The sequence below is a fragment of the Penicillium cosmopolitanum genome (genome assembly GCF_028827165.1).
Source record: "Penicillium cosmopolitanum strain IBT 29677 chromosome Unknown utg000003l:1.0-3747932.0:1.0-3751027.0, whole genome shotgun sequence".
In the NCBI taxonomy this organism is placed as follows: Eukaryota; Fungi; Ascomycota; class Eurotiomycetes; order Eurotiales; family Aspergillaceae; genus Penicillium; species Penicillium cosmopolitanum.
In genome coordinates this window covers 553,080-570,683 of record NW_026622673.1, presented here as the reverse complement: position 1 = coordinate 570,683, position 17,604 = coordinate 553,080, and the positions used below count along the sequence as shown (strand labels likewise).

Sequence of the window (17,604 nt, the reverse complement as noted above, 5' to 3'; positions counted from 1 at the left end):
AGGAATATTTAGCACCCCCATATGCCTCCTGTTTTCAACCATGTTTGCATCACTCTAAACGATCTTACTAAGCCCACATCGCATATATTCTGTACTTTCCATAGTATTCAAAATAAAACACACTCAAATACTCAATTGGCTATGCCCGTACTAGTCCGTACTGTAACGACAACGTTCCGACAATACGCCGACAGGTACCCACGTGATCTGATCATTTGACATAACTTAGGAGGAAGGGTGAAAGGGAGCATGTCAGGCGTAGTCAGCATCGAGGCGGTGAATTCATACGGGGTGACGCGTCGTTCATGAGTCGCGTGGGACGCTTCGGCGGCTAGTTCGAAGTCAACAAACACGTCTCCTCCATCTGGTATCAAAGAAAACCTTGCATTTTTGAAATTCAGAAAGAGTAATTATGACATCCGCAGCAAATTACTTACCTTGAGCACCGCAAGTCTACTTCTGCTGGAGAGTCCGTGCACTCGGTGGTGACATTGATGAGAAGTGGGTGTTGCGTCGGAGCATTCGGCTGGATTGTGCATAGCATAGTCCGGCGAGAAATGGTCATATTTATACCAGCGATTTGGCAACATGGTCAGTCGGTTACCCAAAACTTTCAGTGATTAGAACAAATTACCAACTTCATTTAAGCTGGCTATGGTGGCAGCTTTGAATAGCCCTCTGCATTGGGACACGACACGACCAAAGCAATTTGTCGTTAGATACACTCGGTCTAGAACCAATTACCAGCAGCTTGCGTAGGCTGGTCGTTTGCAACTCACCGTGCTCGTGGTCTAGGTGGGATTCCTTATACCAGCCACAATACACTATTCCGATCGAACTCGTGGGAACGGCCGAACCAGGGCTGTGTTTCACTGCCCCTCCATGTCATTATGATTTCCGCTGAATGAGAGAGCTACAGACTTGCCGTCAATCTAGTCTGGCATCCGAATAGGCAGACCAGAGACGAGGTCGCGGCTTCGATTCGATTACACATGCACAAGGGCCTGAAACATTCCGTACCGCGGGGAATAGATGTCGGTCATATCTTCCAATGCATAGCTGTTTCTTTGCTGTTCGTGCGCTGGGCAAATATTCAACAATGTCAGGTCAACGTATCACTGGGGGGATATTGATAGTATTTGGCCTAGAGGTAAACTTGGAACTGACCTGAAACGACTGCTCTCGCGGCGAGAGATATGGGCTAGACCTATTGCTGCAACCTGGCTTGTCGCTTGCTCGGCTACAACCGGGCCTGACAACTATCCCTCACACTGTAGCGGGAAGCTCAATTCTTTACTGGTTGAAACCATTCTCGGAGAGATCATGATCGTCCTCAGTGGTCGCCGATGCTTGGCTTCTCTTCGTTATCGCTGGATGCTGCGATAGCTCACTCAGCCTAGCATGAGGCCAGATGATGCTGTCGTCGAGGCTTCAAATCGGATATGGGACAAGAGGTGCAGGGCCGTCGGGATACAGAAGCTAAACAATAAGAGTAAACTTTCGGACGGACAGGATGAAGCCGGGAGAGATAAAAACATGTTGGAACTCTACCATATGCTGACCGAAGGGCACTGAACCTTCTTAGATTTGTTCCATCAACGTGGGCGAAATGGAAATTTCAAGCAGATGCCCTGGAACAGCGAAGTAGAAACGCACCGGGGTTCACTGGTCCGGCCCGACGTGTGTCTTTATTTTGAGGTCAATGGGGAAGTACGGCTCGGTGGTGGTGAGTGTCATTTTGGCATTTGCTCTATGACCAGAAAGAGGCATCAGCGACCTGTTCGGATGGATGGAGAGTACGTCAAAAAATTGAAGAAATCCGCACGAAATCCATAATTGCAGCCCGGCCATAGGAAAATAGGCAGAGGCAATGCACCGGAGGAACTTAGAGGAGACCGAGCGACTCGTGATCGAACGTTTGCCTTTTTATATAGGGAGCCGTTAGCACAGGACGGAAACTCTTCAAATTGCCACTGATAAAAACTTACGTCGAGCTAATGCTGTTCGCTGCATTCTAGCAAGGTCGAAGCGGCTGTGTAAGGGATGACTTCGACGTATCATTATTCATCAGTAGGCAGCTTGAGAAAAAACTTTATAACTCACTGTGCTCGCAGCTTCGATCATTTTTAAGGTCATCCAAGGTCCGTAAAATGGTTTTCTAGAGTAGCGGAGGAGGACTGATCTTGAGCATGTTCCATGTCAGCCTGATTTAAAATGACCGGGCAGCTACACTCACTTGCTGTTTATAGACTTCAGCATCGAACAATGGCAGACAAGTGCGATGCAAAAGGTCAGTCCATAGCAAAGTGTTGCTAGCGAAGACGAAAAGCGATCGATATCCTTTGCCCCAAAGTGACACAGGAATGCTTGAGACCGAATGTTCTGCTGGCGAGGGCTCGCTTATTTATAGCATTACAGCCAGACATTCTGCCAGCGTCGATGCGATGATCATTGTGAATTGTGAGGGCACAAACATAGGTGACTCTCCAATTGCAGCTGGCTCAACATTTCATCATTGATTTAATGCAGCATTCGAAGGCATTGTATTTTTTTTTCTGATGATCCAGCATATGAAATGTTTTACTCACCATTGGTCTCGATTAAACTGTCGCGAAAATGCCGTAGAGAAGCACTGATGCTGAATATCAACATTCATCACTATGGTTATTACGAAAGGTGAGGCGGCGACCGGTCATGCCGTTTAATTCCACTCACCGATTATAAGCGCCTTTTTCACTCAAAAACGCCCCATCAATATTTTATACCACTAGTTCCTTACCTATTTGGCATACATACTTCTTCACCGGGGAGCCCCTTGTCATTGAGACCTACAGTCTAAGTCAGTCGGGAATGGCTATTTCAAATTATCATCTTAGTGGATTCCAAGAGGGTACAGTACATGGGGCTTTTCATTGCACATTACGCAACGGACTTCGATTGGCAAGCCTTGGAGGTACACCAAGGGCAAGGTGGTCAACTGATTTTCCAAGTGAATCATCATGTCGATTGTGTTTCCGTAGGACAATTGACTGCCATCAGCCGCGTCTTTGCAAAGGCAATACCCACACGAACCTCCTGGGAACTTAAAGGAAAAGGAAAGGTGGGTATCGCGACAACGAAATATGAGCCAATTAATGCTATGAAAGGCCCACATGCGCCCAAGCCTTCAGTCAGATGATTGGATGGCTCCTAGCGCTGGCTCCTAGGATCCAGTGGGTCGTCGAGATTAATGCTATCATGTACTACGAATACAATGAGATCTACCTAGGCAAATATTGGTGCCATCAATGACCCAGATACACCACACAGCCTCAGGCAGAAATAATTGGTCCTAGTTTAGCCGTGAGCTCCTAGGAGCGTGTGGCTTATTGTATTCCTCTGCTATCATGGGATAGCGATCGGCGGGGTGATGGTTCGTGTTGGTCTGGCGTGTTTGTGTCGTTAATCACTGGTGAAAGGGGAGATTCACAGCTTGTCTCAACGGGCTTATTTTGTTATTGCAACAAGTGTAGAACATTCGCACGACTGCTTCGGGGTGCTCAGGAAAGGCATACTGTATGTACGCTGGTGGTTGCGGATCACTCAGTCGCCGTGCATTAGCCGCTTTTCCTACAACGACCCGAAGTTATCGCATCGGCCTCTTAATATGGCGCTCAGAAAGATTTTCAACTTCAAAAAGCGCCCGAATCTATTTCACTAACCAGGGGCACTCACCACAAATCTAGATGATTATTTTGGGTTTTCCGTCCTGAAGGTGGTTAGAGATGCGTTCCTACTACCTCAACAAATTTACTGCCCGTTTCAAATTTGTCACCTTTCAGAATAATTTTGAGCATAGCACCGCATGCAGATCCTTTACTGAGGTCTAAATCCTACATTCCCTATAAATTCAATCTATCTTCTCATCCCATGTGGATATGTTCAATGAGCCCGACCTAGATTGATATCATCTTGCGCAAGAACTCTCAGGTCCCTTCTCTACCCTGCATCGTGACAAAAACCGACATTATGCGCCCCCTCCTCTTTCCAGTCCTCGCTGTCATCTACGCAAAGCATTCTGTTGCTGGCACTCTCAGCATTGTCGATGTTGGTAGCCAGTGCATGATATGGTCGAATGACAACCATGGCTGCACGGGACATTCGACACCGTTTAGTGTACCAAAGGGAGAAGATTGCTCAAGTGAGTACTCTAATATAAGAGAATAAGGGCGAGGAGACTAACATGCTTCTAGAATTGGGCGGAAAAGCCATTGGCAACGGTCACGACCTTCCCATGGTATCGGTTGAAGCATGCACTACGGAAAAGGGCCTTCCAGCGGTATGGATTTTATTGGAGAAGACTGGACGGGCCACTTTCTTTAACAAGCAAGGAAACATTTCGGCCTGTACTCTCAGCGATGGACTCAAAGTTGGAAGCATGTGTGATGCTGTGGATCCAGAAGTCCTCCGTAATTCGATCTTAAATTGAGGAAGCTACATAGTCAGCTGTTGCTTTTCAGCAATAGAATCATCTAACTGCACCCTTTGACTAGAGCTGACCTGAACGCGGTGAATTAATTCTCGGAACAAAATTCTTTTCTGCTAGGCGTCTAATCCACGTACTATCCTTTTTTTGGTTCTCTTCATGCCAAATTTCGATTACTCCAGTCAGCATTCGGCCTTAATTCTCATTCCCACCTTTTAAAGCAAGTCATGTGCGTAGTCCGCCCATAATTGTCTCCCGAGTTCAGGTTGATACTGTATCCCGCCGTTCCACTGAAGTTTCAAAAGCACCACAGTAGCCTCTCCGCGTGGCCGATGCCCAAAGCCTATAACGTTTTTATCTCCTCAATACATTGCAAGTCGAATTTCCAAATGAGTATATGGACAATCTGCCTTGTAGCTCATTGCCATTGCCAGTGGGAAAGGAGTGCTGCCTTCATCGCTCGCCGAGTCTGCATCAATATCCATCTTGCCAAACAGCATTTCCATAGCTTCAGTATATATTTTTCCTGGTTGGAAAATTTGATATTGAAGTCGGGGGTGGTGGGCCGAGGGTGAGGGCTACTTCGCAGTGTCGTTTCTCTCGATCGCCCACCACAGCGTATGATTGCTGCGATGAGCATCAGTGTTTGGGCTATATCTCGGAGGCAAACCCGTCGCGATCGTCTGCACGGACGTTGAGCCAAAAGGTGGCCAGGAGCCCTTGTTCGCGACCTGATGGCTTCAGAGCCCTGGGGCACCAGCCGAACCCCTACTACAAGCCCGTTCCCCTCCTAGAGGCTCTGAACACCTCGCTTGTGTGGCACCTACATTCCACGGTACCGATGGGCCGCTAATGCGGGAACATTGGGGGCTATCGTGCACGCGGGTGGTAGTTCGGCGTGTTAGCGCCTCACTCGAGAGATCGGCGTGCACAGGCCGTTGGACAACCAGAAGAAGAAGCGCGATTCTCTGGCTGGTGGGGTGTTCTGCCTGGGCACTCAGTCTGGGGCCGCACCGCCCCCAACGCCGGCCCGCAATAGCGACCCTTTTTAAGCGCCTCCTGACTCGCCTGCAGGATGCCATCTATAGTAAGCCCCGTTTCATCGATACAGATAGGATTTGGCGCAATCATGGGAGTGACCTCCGGGGCTTTTCAGCGTTAAGAAACCAGCATCTGCAGGAAGAGACACAGATCATCAGCACTCAGGATTTCGAAAACAGATCATCCCCAGAAACAAACGCCTTCGAGAGCCCCACTCCGATCGTTCCATTGGACTGAAAAGACTCCATCTGCGATATCATTGGCTGCCACAGACTCTTAGCCTGGATTGGACCACTCTCAATTGCGTAGTAAGCCCAAATCAAAAGTGGGTAGTTAAATAGTCGGCATTCTTGGTAGGACCCATAGTTATAAGGCCCAATACTACGCCGAGACGGATTCTCCCCAATAGCTATGAGGAGGGTCTGCATGCGTCTCCACGGTCGGAGTCTGTGCTCAGCTGCGAGTATTGCATAGCGCATCCGTGGCGGATGGATCAAATATATCGAAGATTACTTTTTTTTCTTTAATGATGGGGACAGCTATCGAAGCTACATGATCACTGGGGGTATTTCTCACACCCAATTAATATAATGCTTCCTCTTGAAATTTCGGTAATTTATTGTTAACAGTGCAGCTATCTTCCTACATCGGGCCCATACTAAACCTCTGCGAAACCTCCTAAAGTACGTTCTTGAAACGAAGCATTACTAGAATCTTTTCAATGCTGGCTTTAACGGCCCAGCTTTTTATTATGCCATTTGAAGTCTGCGATTGCCAGACTAATCCATGTCGTGCCTAGACATCCTCCGGTAGCCAGCACGTGCAGCAAGGTTCTGCAAAAGTGCAACTATCTCGATATTGCCTCTTTTCCTAGCTTGGCCTGAGAGGACACACACCATTGTCGTCGGGATTTCCGAACTCCAGATCCGGCAGTTGCGCCAGTTGAAGGATCAGTCTTTTGTTGCCAGTATTTGCTGCATGCCACAGCACCGAACGGCCTCTTTTATCTCGCTCATTCGCCGAAGTCTTGGAATTTAAAAGTAGAAGATCTATGATCTCGTTTCTCTTGGGGTCCAGGCCGTCGTAGGTTGTGGCAGCTAGAAGGAGTGCGCTATTCCCCGTGATATCGAGATGGTTGACGTCAATTCGCGTGTTATCGAAGAGGATTTGTACTGCAACCGGGTCATCGTATATGACAGCCAAATGAAGTGCGGTGTATCCTCGGTTATCTTGAATGTTGATATTGAGTTGCGGGTCTTTCAGAAGCATCCTCAAGATCTCATGTTGTTGATATTCGAGGGCTATCAGGAGTGGAGGCTGAGATTTTGGACTTCGACCATTGATATCTGTATCATATCGACGAAGTAGCTTTCGGACGGTTGGTAGTTCTCCTTGCATGAGAGCAAAGGACAGGGCGGCTTGTGCCCATTGTTTGGGGTAAGAGACATCTAGAGGCTTGCTGCATGGCAATAGACCAACAAGACAAGAGGGTTTTGGAAGCGCTGATCTCATCAGACGGATTAGCTGCCTTTGGTCTTACTTATGCTTGAATAAGTCGAGGTGACTCACGAACGAAATGTGGGGGGCGCGCCATGTTTTAGAAAAGGATGAGATTATCGCGCTATTTTTTCGCTAGATGATTTGTATCTCAACAAAGGAGATCTCGTTGCTGTATCATGCGACAATTGATTCAGCACAAAGACATTCAAGGTGATATTTATAGTGAGATTTTATTCCGAGCATCTTTGACCTTGAGAATATTTGATCTGCATTCACATATTTTCACGTATGAGCTCCCATAGTTGGTCTGCTCCGATTTTCAGCTTTACTTGAAGCTCATCCAATTATAATATGGATCGCTGTAGTTCCCAGAAGAGATCGATTCCGCAGAGCAAGCAATTGGCTCCCAGGAATGAAGCTGTCATGGTCTAATGTATCCGTAGGTGCGGATTGTGTTTTTCGAAGCATTAACCGCCAAAAGTAGGAAACCACAAGCTGATCATAGACGCAAGTCTTAGCGCGAGGCAACAGAAAAATATTTAGCTTCTTCTTGTTGAGAGTAGCAGAGATGAGCTATGTGGGACCGTGCCCTGCACAAATCATGTATACTGAATGCCAGTCCTCGACACATTTTTAGCAGAGTTCCCAGGAACTTGGTGTGAATAGTTCATTGCGCGAGCTCAAACCCGGTGGCAAGGCAAATATTCTTAACGCAAAGAATGACGACTCTCCTCCTCCTTGGATACACTAAGGCTCCCCTGGCTTTGAACTAAGCGTCGCCGTATTTAACGATCTTTATTTCGCAATCGGGACCCTCTTCTCACCGTGACACGTTGTTTCAATGTCTTTTGTCATGACTTCCGAAATATATTTCCAAGCACTGCTAATTACAATGCTTCTATTTGCTTTGATAGCCCGGCTGCTCCTCTTATGGGTGTTCGGAGATGATTGGCCATTTCATAAGATGGACTTGGCCCTATACGTCTTATCCTTTCTCCTGTCCGCTGTATTGACAGGGCTTTTCTGGAGCGAGAAGAAATCGATATGGATTCAAATTCTCCTTGGAATTCTTTCAACAATTCCTTCTATGCAAAATGTTCGTTATAGCTTGAGAAAGCCAGTTCTACGCTAATTCTGGCCTAGTTTCTCCGCATCGACCTCCAGCAGCTCAATAATCCATTCATAAATCGATCGACACGTGTCGTATTCAGAATCTATGCTTTGACATCAACGGTCTTGAAGATAGTATTCACATTTATTGGAATATTCATGCTGGGTGATATTCATTTCACCACTCCCTTCCTGCTTTTCCTGGATCATCTCAGTGAAATGGCTTGGTGCCTGTGGTTAGTAAAATGCGCCACGCAGGGCCGGAAGAAGCTGCATTTTATCTTGACCCATTTATCAAACATGGGTACTATATTGCTAGGAGTCGCTATCTTTGGTGCGATTTCAAGAAAATGGGACATTGCACTTGAGGTGATTTTCCATCATCTAAGCTTACATTATGGGAGAGCTGACATAGTTTAGATCCAGCTCATCATATGTACTATGCGGGCGATATACAGCCAGGCTATTACGTAAAGTGTAATGAATGGCTTTATGTTCATTGGCTGAACCAGATTAGGTCATTCCGAAGGATCAGAAAATACAAATTGCCAATGATGAATCAATCATATCATTTGCTCCAATGAACAGGGGTCTTTAGTGAAGAAGGGGGTGAAATGGCTGTAAATTTCGGTGGTAAATTTTTCATGTAGGCTAGATTTACACTACATAAAATGATTGTATACTAAGGGGCCTGGTAAAAGACAGTCCGTAGAGAGCTGCGATTCTACAATGCCAGCCCGCTTTCCTGTCTTAGGCTTGACACAGAAGATGGATATAACTTTAGATGATCACAATGACACAGCCGAGCACAGCAGTAAGTCTACAGCTCTGGCGCTGAAGCTATTTGTCAATCGAAGAAATTCAGGGTAAGAGAAGAAGATTGGTACATTACGATCAGTCTGGGCGACAAGGGAATAAATACATCGTGGGATGAGGATTTACAGATCAGGAAGCAAGCCGCACCATCGGAAATAGCTACGAGATGTCTACATATACAATCGAGTGGATTTAATATCAACTTGGCTCCAAATTGTATATATAGCCTCATATTTCTTCAAGAACTAATAATACGATTCATACCTCTAAACAACAAAAATCTATTCCACTGGGTCAAATTGCTCACGCGGCAGTCTTCTCCGCGTGACAGACTAAAAGTGTTGATGCATTCGAGTCATTCACGGCACCGAGTGTCCCATCATTTCTTGGACTATATCGGTAGTATCATTGGCATCCAACGACAGCGTGTATATCGACGATCACAGGCTTCTGGCCTTAGGCGTCCCCAGGCATTCATCGCTCTGATTGGCTTAGATATCTTTGCAGCGGTACCCAATTTCATATATCGACTTAGTTCCCGGGAATTCCATGCAGGTACTGCTGGTAGGCTATCCAGTTATGGTAGGTGTAATGGTGGGCTTGGGCTCCCAGGAGCTCTTAGCAAAATTTGGACCAACCATTTCCACTGGGGCGTTGTAGTACATGTGGATCTTCCATGACATCTATTGGCTGATTATTCCTCAGTGAATGTCATTCTATAAATAGTGTCCAATGATCACACTGATGACGGGCTGTTCAGCTAGGGTAGGTGTAGTTTTGGCTTTGGCTCCCAGGAACTCATAGACAAATTTGGACCTATCATTTCTACGGAGGCTTTGTGGCACATATGGATTATTCATGGCACCGATTGGCTCATTATTCCTCCGCTCTATTAGTGGTATCCAATGATCGCATCAATATTTACGACCCACAGGCTCCTGGGAGCCAAGGCCAGTTATTAGCCAATAATTTCAAAGACGACTTGAGCATGTCGGCCATTGATGGCACTAATTGGCTTATATTTCCGAGTAGTAGTACCCACCCGCATCCGCTTCGTTCCCAGGAGATTGATGCGGGTAATGCCTTTGCAAAGATGCGGCTGACGCAGAGGTTTGTTATTCAAAAACGTAATCGAACTAGTGACCGGCTCACCGTACAAGAAACTCTGTTGTGAGATATGGCTGTACGAATCAGCCGCGCGCCGACCCATAGCTTGTATCTACTTGATATTGTGTAGGTGATGGATTTTCTCCGATATGGGAGGTAGGCAACGAACAACCCTGCGGTCTGCCTGCCTTTGGTGAGTTGCTGTTGCGTGGAGTCACGGGATCATCGCCGGTGAGTGGGATGAAATCGCACGATCTTGTCACCTTGCCCGTCGCAGTAAAGGGCGGACTGACGGTGATGAATGTTGATAACTGTTATCGGTTTTTATCTACGGTATCGTGACTGTTTAAACGATGCCAACAGCCAGAAACGTTTCTATTTTCTGTCTGGATCACCATGCGCAAATTTTAATTCCTCTGAGAGTTGCATTAAACCAATGATGAAATGTTGAGTCAGTCATCATTGAAGAGAAGTTCGTGTTTGAGCCCTCGCAATTAAACATGATGATCTTATTGACGCAGAGTGAATGAGTTGCTGAATAACTATAAATACCCGGTCCTTGGCCAGCAGTACCATCGTTCACAATAATTCCTTTGTGATTCTGGAACAAAAAGTGTCAAGTATGATTCGTCTCCACGGCTACTCTTCGGTATGGATTGACCTCCAAATCATGCAATAAAATGAGCTGACCTCTTACATCATTGAAGCCTAACTTTTCTCAATAGTCAATCTTTCAAGAAGTGAGTGTAGGTGCCCAATCATTTGAAACCATGCTAACGTGGAGGATACTCAATATTAGCCCATCCTCCGCTCAACACTGAGAATTTATTGAACAAACGTTTCAAGGATCTGGAGTGGTCCAAGCTGGGGGCACAGTAAGTTCCAAGCTGCCTTCACAGGGTACCTACTAATGATTGATGATAAATAGATGTCATGCTTTACAAAATTCCCTACAGTGAACAGCATTTACCGACAACGTGAGTCCAAAAACTACGGCAAAATTGATAGCAGATATCATGTGCTGACGGCCCTCTCTGTAGGATGGCAAACTTTCTATCGCAAGTCACTCAATGTCTTGTAAGTCACGCTTGGGCTTTTCCCTGCTCTTTCCCAACGCCCGGTATTGCACTTCGATCTCAAAATGAACGCTGGCTGTTCGGGGCTCTCCATTGTTCAGAAAATATCGCTGATGATTCTTTACACTAGACCTGACAGAGCTATGTTCCCCCTCGTCTTCGAGACTAAACCAGCTGCAACAACCTGACGGGGCAAGCCATTTAATCTCACTACACTTGCGTCTTTGTTGTTTCAGAAGAAACGATTGACACGGGCACTTCGCCTGGCGCATTAAGCAAGCCCATTTCAGAAAGGCTTGATGCCCTTTGCTTAGCCATACGGTAAACTTCCAAAGTCTCTCCATTCCTCTCTTCTACATTACCCTGTCCGAACAGAAATTGACAGCCAATGTATTAGCAACTCACCATATTCTGACGGCCATGAGCCTCTTGCCCATGTCCAAATTGAAGGCTTGTCGGTAGCCATGAGCCGGTCTCACTGATGACCGAGCGAGCCATCGGAGCATCCGCGACAACGAAGAGAGGCCGAGAATCCACCGCCACGGAAAAAGACAACCAACTTTTTCCCAGGTGGCCTCAATCAGCAAATTGAAAAGAGCTATTGGCAATAGTCTTAAGGCCAGTTATTTCAATCCTTGATTTCAGTTGATCAAGCGTTAAGACAGCCCATGGCTTAGATCTACCCTTGATGCCTCGCCGCGAGAGCAGTCATTTTTAGGTCGGGGCAAAGTTTGTCGCAAAAAAAGAACCATGAATCTCTTGCCCAGTGATACTTTGCCCTGGCATGGTTGAATATTAGCCCAGAGCCGTACATTGGCAGGTATGGCTAAGTTCATTCCCAGTGGTACAAAGTGATCTCGGATCTGATCCCACTACCTAGTTCCTGGTTTCTCTAGGCTGATTCCAGGCTGCTCACGGTAAGTCTATCCCACCCTCGGTCACCAGAAATCATATTAACATAGAGAGACAGTGAGACGGCCCTAATTCAGCTGTTCTGGTGAGTCCGATCGAGAATGTGCATTATAGCTGGTTTAAGGGGACCTCATCTAGGCCGCGAACAAGGTAAGTTGCGAACAACTATCTTGCGCCAGCTGCTGATAATCGGTGCTAGATTAGGTATATCCAACGGCAAATTGCCTTGGCTGTGGCCTGGTGCAGTCGGTCATTAAAGCTGCTACCATGGCTTATTCATAATTTATCCTGGTTAGTACATTTCCATCTCCAGGATAATTCGAAAGGCAACTAAACATAGTCAAGTCACTGTAATGAAATTAGGTATTTTCCCCCGATGCTATGCTCGATGCAGCCGCCCGCCGACCGAATGCCTCCTCGCTTTCACCACCGAATCGCACGTACCCGCCGGCAGAAGTAGCCTCGCCGGACCGGCCAGTCGATTGCCGAGACGGTCACAATGGCGCAGTTGTTATTAGTTATTTGAAAGATGCAGGTCGGTTTGAGATATATGTGAAGAACGTCTTGAGATATATGTGAAGAAGACGTTCTCACTGACATCGATCGTAGCGGTTGATGTTACTCTCAGTCTAGGCGTGGCATGTGTGTTTTACGCGACGCGTAAGTGCACCCAGCCTTTTCCCGCCGCAGCATGTTTCTGGTGCGGCAGGTCCTCGATGACCATCAATTTCAATACCTCCGGTTGCTGACTTTGGCTGGCATGTCCAATCGACTCCGCAAAGGTGGTCTCACCACTTCCATTGGAGATCAGCAAAAGGTAAAATTTAAATCGTAGAGCGAATACTCGGGAAATGGTTCGAAAAAAAAGCGGGCTTTGAGTTCGGGCGGACCGCATGGACGGGTTCTGATGTACCCTGCGGGAATCGAACCCGCTTCGTTACAGAAAGCCAAGTGAAATGCCACTAGACCACGCAAAGAGAAGGGTTGCCGGCGCCAATTTTGCTTGACTATAACCACTAATTTACAAATAATCATACCCCGTTCTTCTGGGCACACATCCGACAAGATCAGCGTTTCGGGGCTCTAGGAATGGCTTTTATTCGATCAGGCCGACTCCAAATTATAAGTGAAAATTGCTTGGAAGAATGAGGCTTTCTATCGCCCGTACCCCAATGGTTCTTTGCCAGTTTACCCCGATCATGTACATAATAGAAATGGTCTAGGGATATATATTGCAGGTTTCAAGTCAGCATTCGGGAACACTACCTCAGATATTGAACAGAACATGGTCAAAGAGCACGCGACGAATCTCGAGCCGAGAGAATGTCACACAGAAGACCGACCGGAGGAAATACTACCATCACGAATCTGATATTTAGAAATCATCGTTTCGCACTGTTTCTCAACTTTTGCATATGGAACAAAGACCCTCACTATGACGGGATGGGTGTTTACTGTTGGCCACCGCTTCACCGCCCGGGAGTCACCCGCGCTGCCCATCACCATGTTGATTCACGATTCACTGGTTCGGTCCCCATTACGATCATCACCATCTCTCAACTGTCACTCACCTCCAGCCCTCATCTCCAGCCCTCTCCATTAATGTGTCCTCACCATAAACGTGTCCTCACCATCAACACGCCTTCACCATCAACACGCCTTCACCATCAGCACGCCAACATTTCCTACTCAGTGTCGACAACCCGCATCTCACCACGTCGAGACAGATTTTGCCACCACTGGTAGCCAGCAAAGACAAGCATTCACACAAATGGAGGCTACTTTGGATTGCACGCGTCGCCCAGATCGACCACCAAGCTATCATACACTGAGATCCCCACTGGCCCGATGACTCAGTGCCCTACTTCGCACTACGTTGAAGAAATGCCCATTGTCGAAAGCCAGGGCGTGATTCAAGGCTACATAAAAACTTTACGCGACCCAGGAACCTGGCTATTGAACTCTACTAACAGGCTGAAAGGCATGACACAAAGTATACTGGATGGTTCTTGATTCTATTGATTCTTTGGAGCAGGTCTTGGCTTCTTCGAGGACTCCCCCGAATACTAGTCTCTGACACCACGAAGAGGTGCCTGCAATCGCCAGAGGATCAGGACGAGGACCACGGCGCCACGGGTCGCCTAACAAGCACAAATTTGATAACGCAGGGCTCAAGGCTGCATGGAAGCTCAAGATTATACAATCACAGGGCTCAGGGCTGTGAGGGAGAACTTGGTGTCGCAGCGGTCTCCTGCGGAGGCTCTTGATAGCGCAGGCGTCCCTGCGGAGGCTCTTGATGTCGCAGATGTCCCTGCGGAGCACATTTTTACAACGCAGGGCTCATTGATGCGAGGAAGCGCGTTTTTACAGTCACAGGGCTCATGGGCTGTGAGGGAGAAATTGTTGACGCAGCACTCTCCTGCGGGTCTCAATTGGTAACGCAGCGACCCCCTGCGAGGCACACTTGATAACGCGGAGCCCGTCTCGCGAAGAGTACTTCGTAACGCAGATCTTACCTGCAAAAGACACCCCAAGGCTGCGAGGGCCCGGAGTGTGAGGAGGAAAGTCCTGCTCTTCATTTTGACGGGAAAGCATCGTCTTTTTATTGGTGACCTCTCGCAGTCAAGATGGGAACAGGAACGTATATAGTTTGGCCGTAACGGGTCACCTGTCGCTGCGGTCTTATGCGTAAACGCATTAGACTGTAGCGTCAGAGAAGGCTCAAATGACCCGGGCCAAACTAGGATGGTGGAGGGGACGGTGGAGGAAGCAGTAGGGATAGCGGAGCAGGCGCGCCTGTCTGAAACTGGTGATTGAGCTTGTACAAAGCTGACGCGTTCGTGGTGAAATACACCCTGAATGCCTCCGAGGTCCATCTGCCGAGCACCTGGATCTGGTCGTCGAGGATCCCACTATCGTGCGCATGTTGAGCCGCACCCTTCCGAAAGCTGTGGCCCGAGTAGCCGTCCGTCTGGATACCAAGTGCTCTCAGCTTAGTGGACAAGGTAGAGAGGAAATGGTTACGGCTGAACGGCTTTCGGTGGAAGGAGAATAACGGGGCATCGGGCCCTTTAGGGTCGAGCAGTAGTAGCTTCTGAAGCGCGTCTACTGGGCACGCTTCGTCTCCTGTTTTTGCGAGAACAATCTGTATTCCTTCGTGGCGGCGGTCTGTCTTACTCCGTTTGAGTGTGAGTTGCACATGATCTAACGAGGACGAGAATCTGACGTCGGAGCGCGTAAGCTTTGTGGCTGAGAAGATAGAGCGCGTGTTGAGGTCTTCTGTCTTGTAGGTGAATTCTCCGAGGCGGAGGAACCCAGCAAATGCTACCCGGCAGGCGGTTGCGAAATTCAAGTCATCCAGAAGGTTCGCGGTCATCTCTAGGGGCTGTAACGGGAGTGAAGCTAGGCCTGCGGATAGTTTCGTGATAATGACACGCGAGATCGGTTTTCTGACTCGGACTTTCGTGACGGGGTTGAGTCTTCTCGCGCCGTCTATAAGGCGCCGAAAGTGCTTATTATCAAAGAGTTTATCGTCAAGAAAATTGTCGGTATGGTAGGATCGTAGAGCGGCTAGGTCAGCGAGTGCGGTATCAGGTTTGACAGCCTTTTGGTTTGAATTCCCAAGAAGTCGTGAAGTTAGCCAGGAGGTTAACGACTGTGTTGAGGCTGGCCATGCCGATAAATTTTGTAGCGCACAGTGCTTTTCGTAACTACGTTGAACGGAGTGATAGACGGAACGTGTGTTAGCGCTGAGGCCGCTCCAGAGCAGTTTTAGGTGGCCTGCATTGAGCTGAGGAGCTCGTGAAGAGAACCACGCGGGCGGTTCAATACCGAGAGGTCCTGCCAGTGGGGACAAATGTTAGCAACCTCTTGAAAGTTATTGCGGGAGAGCGCATCAGCTAATGTATTTTCCCCGGAAGGGAGCCAATGTGGCACGATTTGGATGTCTCTCGCCGCCGCTAGTATAAGCAGGCTCTTGAGGGGTGCGTTAGGTGGACCATGAAGGAAGCCCTTTCTTAGTCCCGCGTGCGCTGTGGAGCTATCCGTGTGGATAACGAGAGTATGATGAATCCAATGGTGGATGAAGAGTAGGAAGCCTTGTAGGATGGCGTCTACTTCGTTAGTATTGATGTGCGCGTGTGCGGCTTGAGCAACGGCCATCGAGGCGGCATTGCGGGAATGATGCGCGTGTGCGTCTTGAGCAACGGCCATCGAGGCGGCATTGCGGGGATGGTGCGCGTGTGCGTCTTGAGCAACGGCCAATGGGGCAGCATTGCGGGAATGGTGCGCGTGTGCGTCTTGAGCAACAGCCATCGAGGCAGCATTGCGGGGATGATGCGCGTGAGCGACTTGAACAAGGGCCAGTGAGGCAGCATTGTGTGGGTGAAGCTGGTGACAATTGGCCCGCCAGCAGTCTGATGTGGACTTGGATGAGAAGAAGAAGAGTCCCTGACCGATACTAGAGGCATCTGTATATAAATGTGTGATAGTGCGGAGGCAGGGGTCAAGTAGGAGTACGCCGTTGAATAGAGACAAGGAGTCCCTCCACCATTCCAAATCGTCACGTACCTCGTAAGGGATACGGCGGCGCGCGCTACTCCCATGTGGGAAAGCGGCTTGGAAGGTGTATAGGGACTGTAGCCTTGTTCTTCCTAGCCGAACAACTCTTGAACAGAAGGCTAGTAAGCCTGTGAGGCGCTCTATTTGCTTGAGGGAGAGACTCGCCGCGTTCAGGGCAGCTGCGGCATCCAATGTGGCGCGGCACAACTTTTCTGGTGGCAGACGAGCTTCCATTGCGATAGCGTCTATCTGGATACCTAGGACTGTGACACAGGTCCCTTGCTGGTCTTTCTTAGTATTGCGAGGGATACGTAGGTAGTCGGTGACCCTATTGTAAACCTTATCGAAGGCACTCATAGGATCGAACACCGAGGGAGACCGAGCTTTTCTACGCGTATGGAAGTGATCTACAACAACAAATTGAGTCCTTGGGCAAGGTTGAAGAAATCTTTGATGAGTATACAGGTTTTGAAGGGCAGAGGGAATGGATTGCGGCATGCGGCCATTTCACTGCTGGCGAGAACGCCATCGACCTTCTGCGGCGAGTCCAGAGATTCATCTCGGATGTTCTAGACGAGAGAACATCGCCGCCAGATATCGGCCGGGATCATCTCGGTCGCGAACAAGCAGCGTTTATTAGACATGAAGGGTTGGCGATGGCAGTGCCGATGGAGCAGCTAGCTGCGTCCATCCAACAACCTCAAAAAAGCAAAGAGATGATAGTGTAGGCTTGCTAGCCTTCGCACATTACATAGGATATGTGACTTGTAGAGGAGAAGAGGAGAGGCATTTAGTTTCTTTGAATGACCGCGTGGATGCAAGGGACTTTCCTGTGGAACCTTGGCCGGTTGCGTTAGGAAAGCGTGATTGTTTTGGACTGGGCTGTTTGAAAATTGACAACGAGAGGACTCTTCAGAAAATAATGGGAGTAAATGAATAATTTTAGGAGACACGTTCTTACGGACGACCCTGTAACATGAAGGGCCGTCATCTATCTACAAATATCCCTCCTTGAGC

The 17,604-nt window shown here is 48.1% G+C and overlaps 2 protein-coding genes across 2 annotated transcripts; one reads left to right on the top strand and one right to left on the bottom strand.

The window, feature by feature from the left end:
• Nucleotides 1-4,008: 4,008 nt before the first annotated feature.
• On the top strand, nt 4,009-4,468 carry N7509_000360 (uncharacterized protein; the record flags this gene model as incomplete). Its single annotated transcript, XM_056625007.1, is given in 2 exon segments — nt 4,009-4,180; nt 4,200-4,468. 2 exon segments carry the CDS (start codon nt 4,009-4,011, stop codon nt 4,466-4,468), a joined length of 441 nt encoding a protein of 146 aa, XP_056493589.1.
• Nucleotides 4,469-15,798: 11,330 nt separating this feature from the next.
• Nucleotides 15,799-16,944, bottom strand: N7509_000359 (uncharacterized protein; the record flags this gene model as incomplete). Its single annotated transcript, XM_056625006.1, has 1 exon — nt 15,799-16,944. One exon carries the CDS (start codon nt 16,942-16,944, stop codon nt 15,799-15,801), a length of 1,146 nt encoding a protein of 381 aa, XP_056493588.1.
• Between the last annotated feature and the right edge of the window lie 660 nt (nt 16,945-17,604).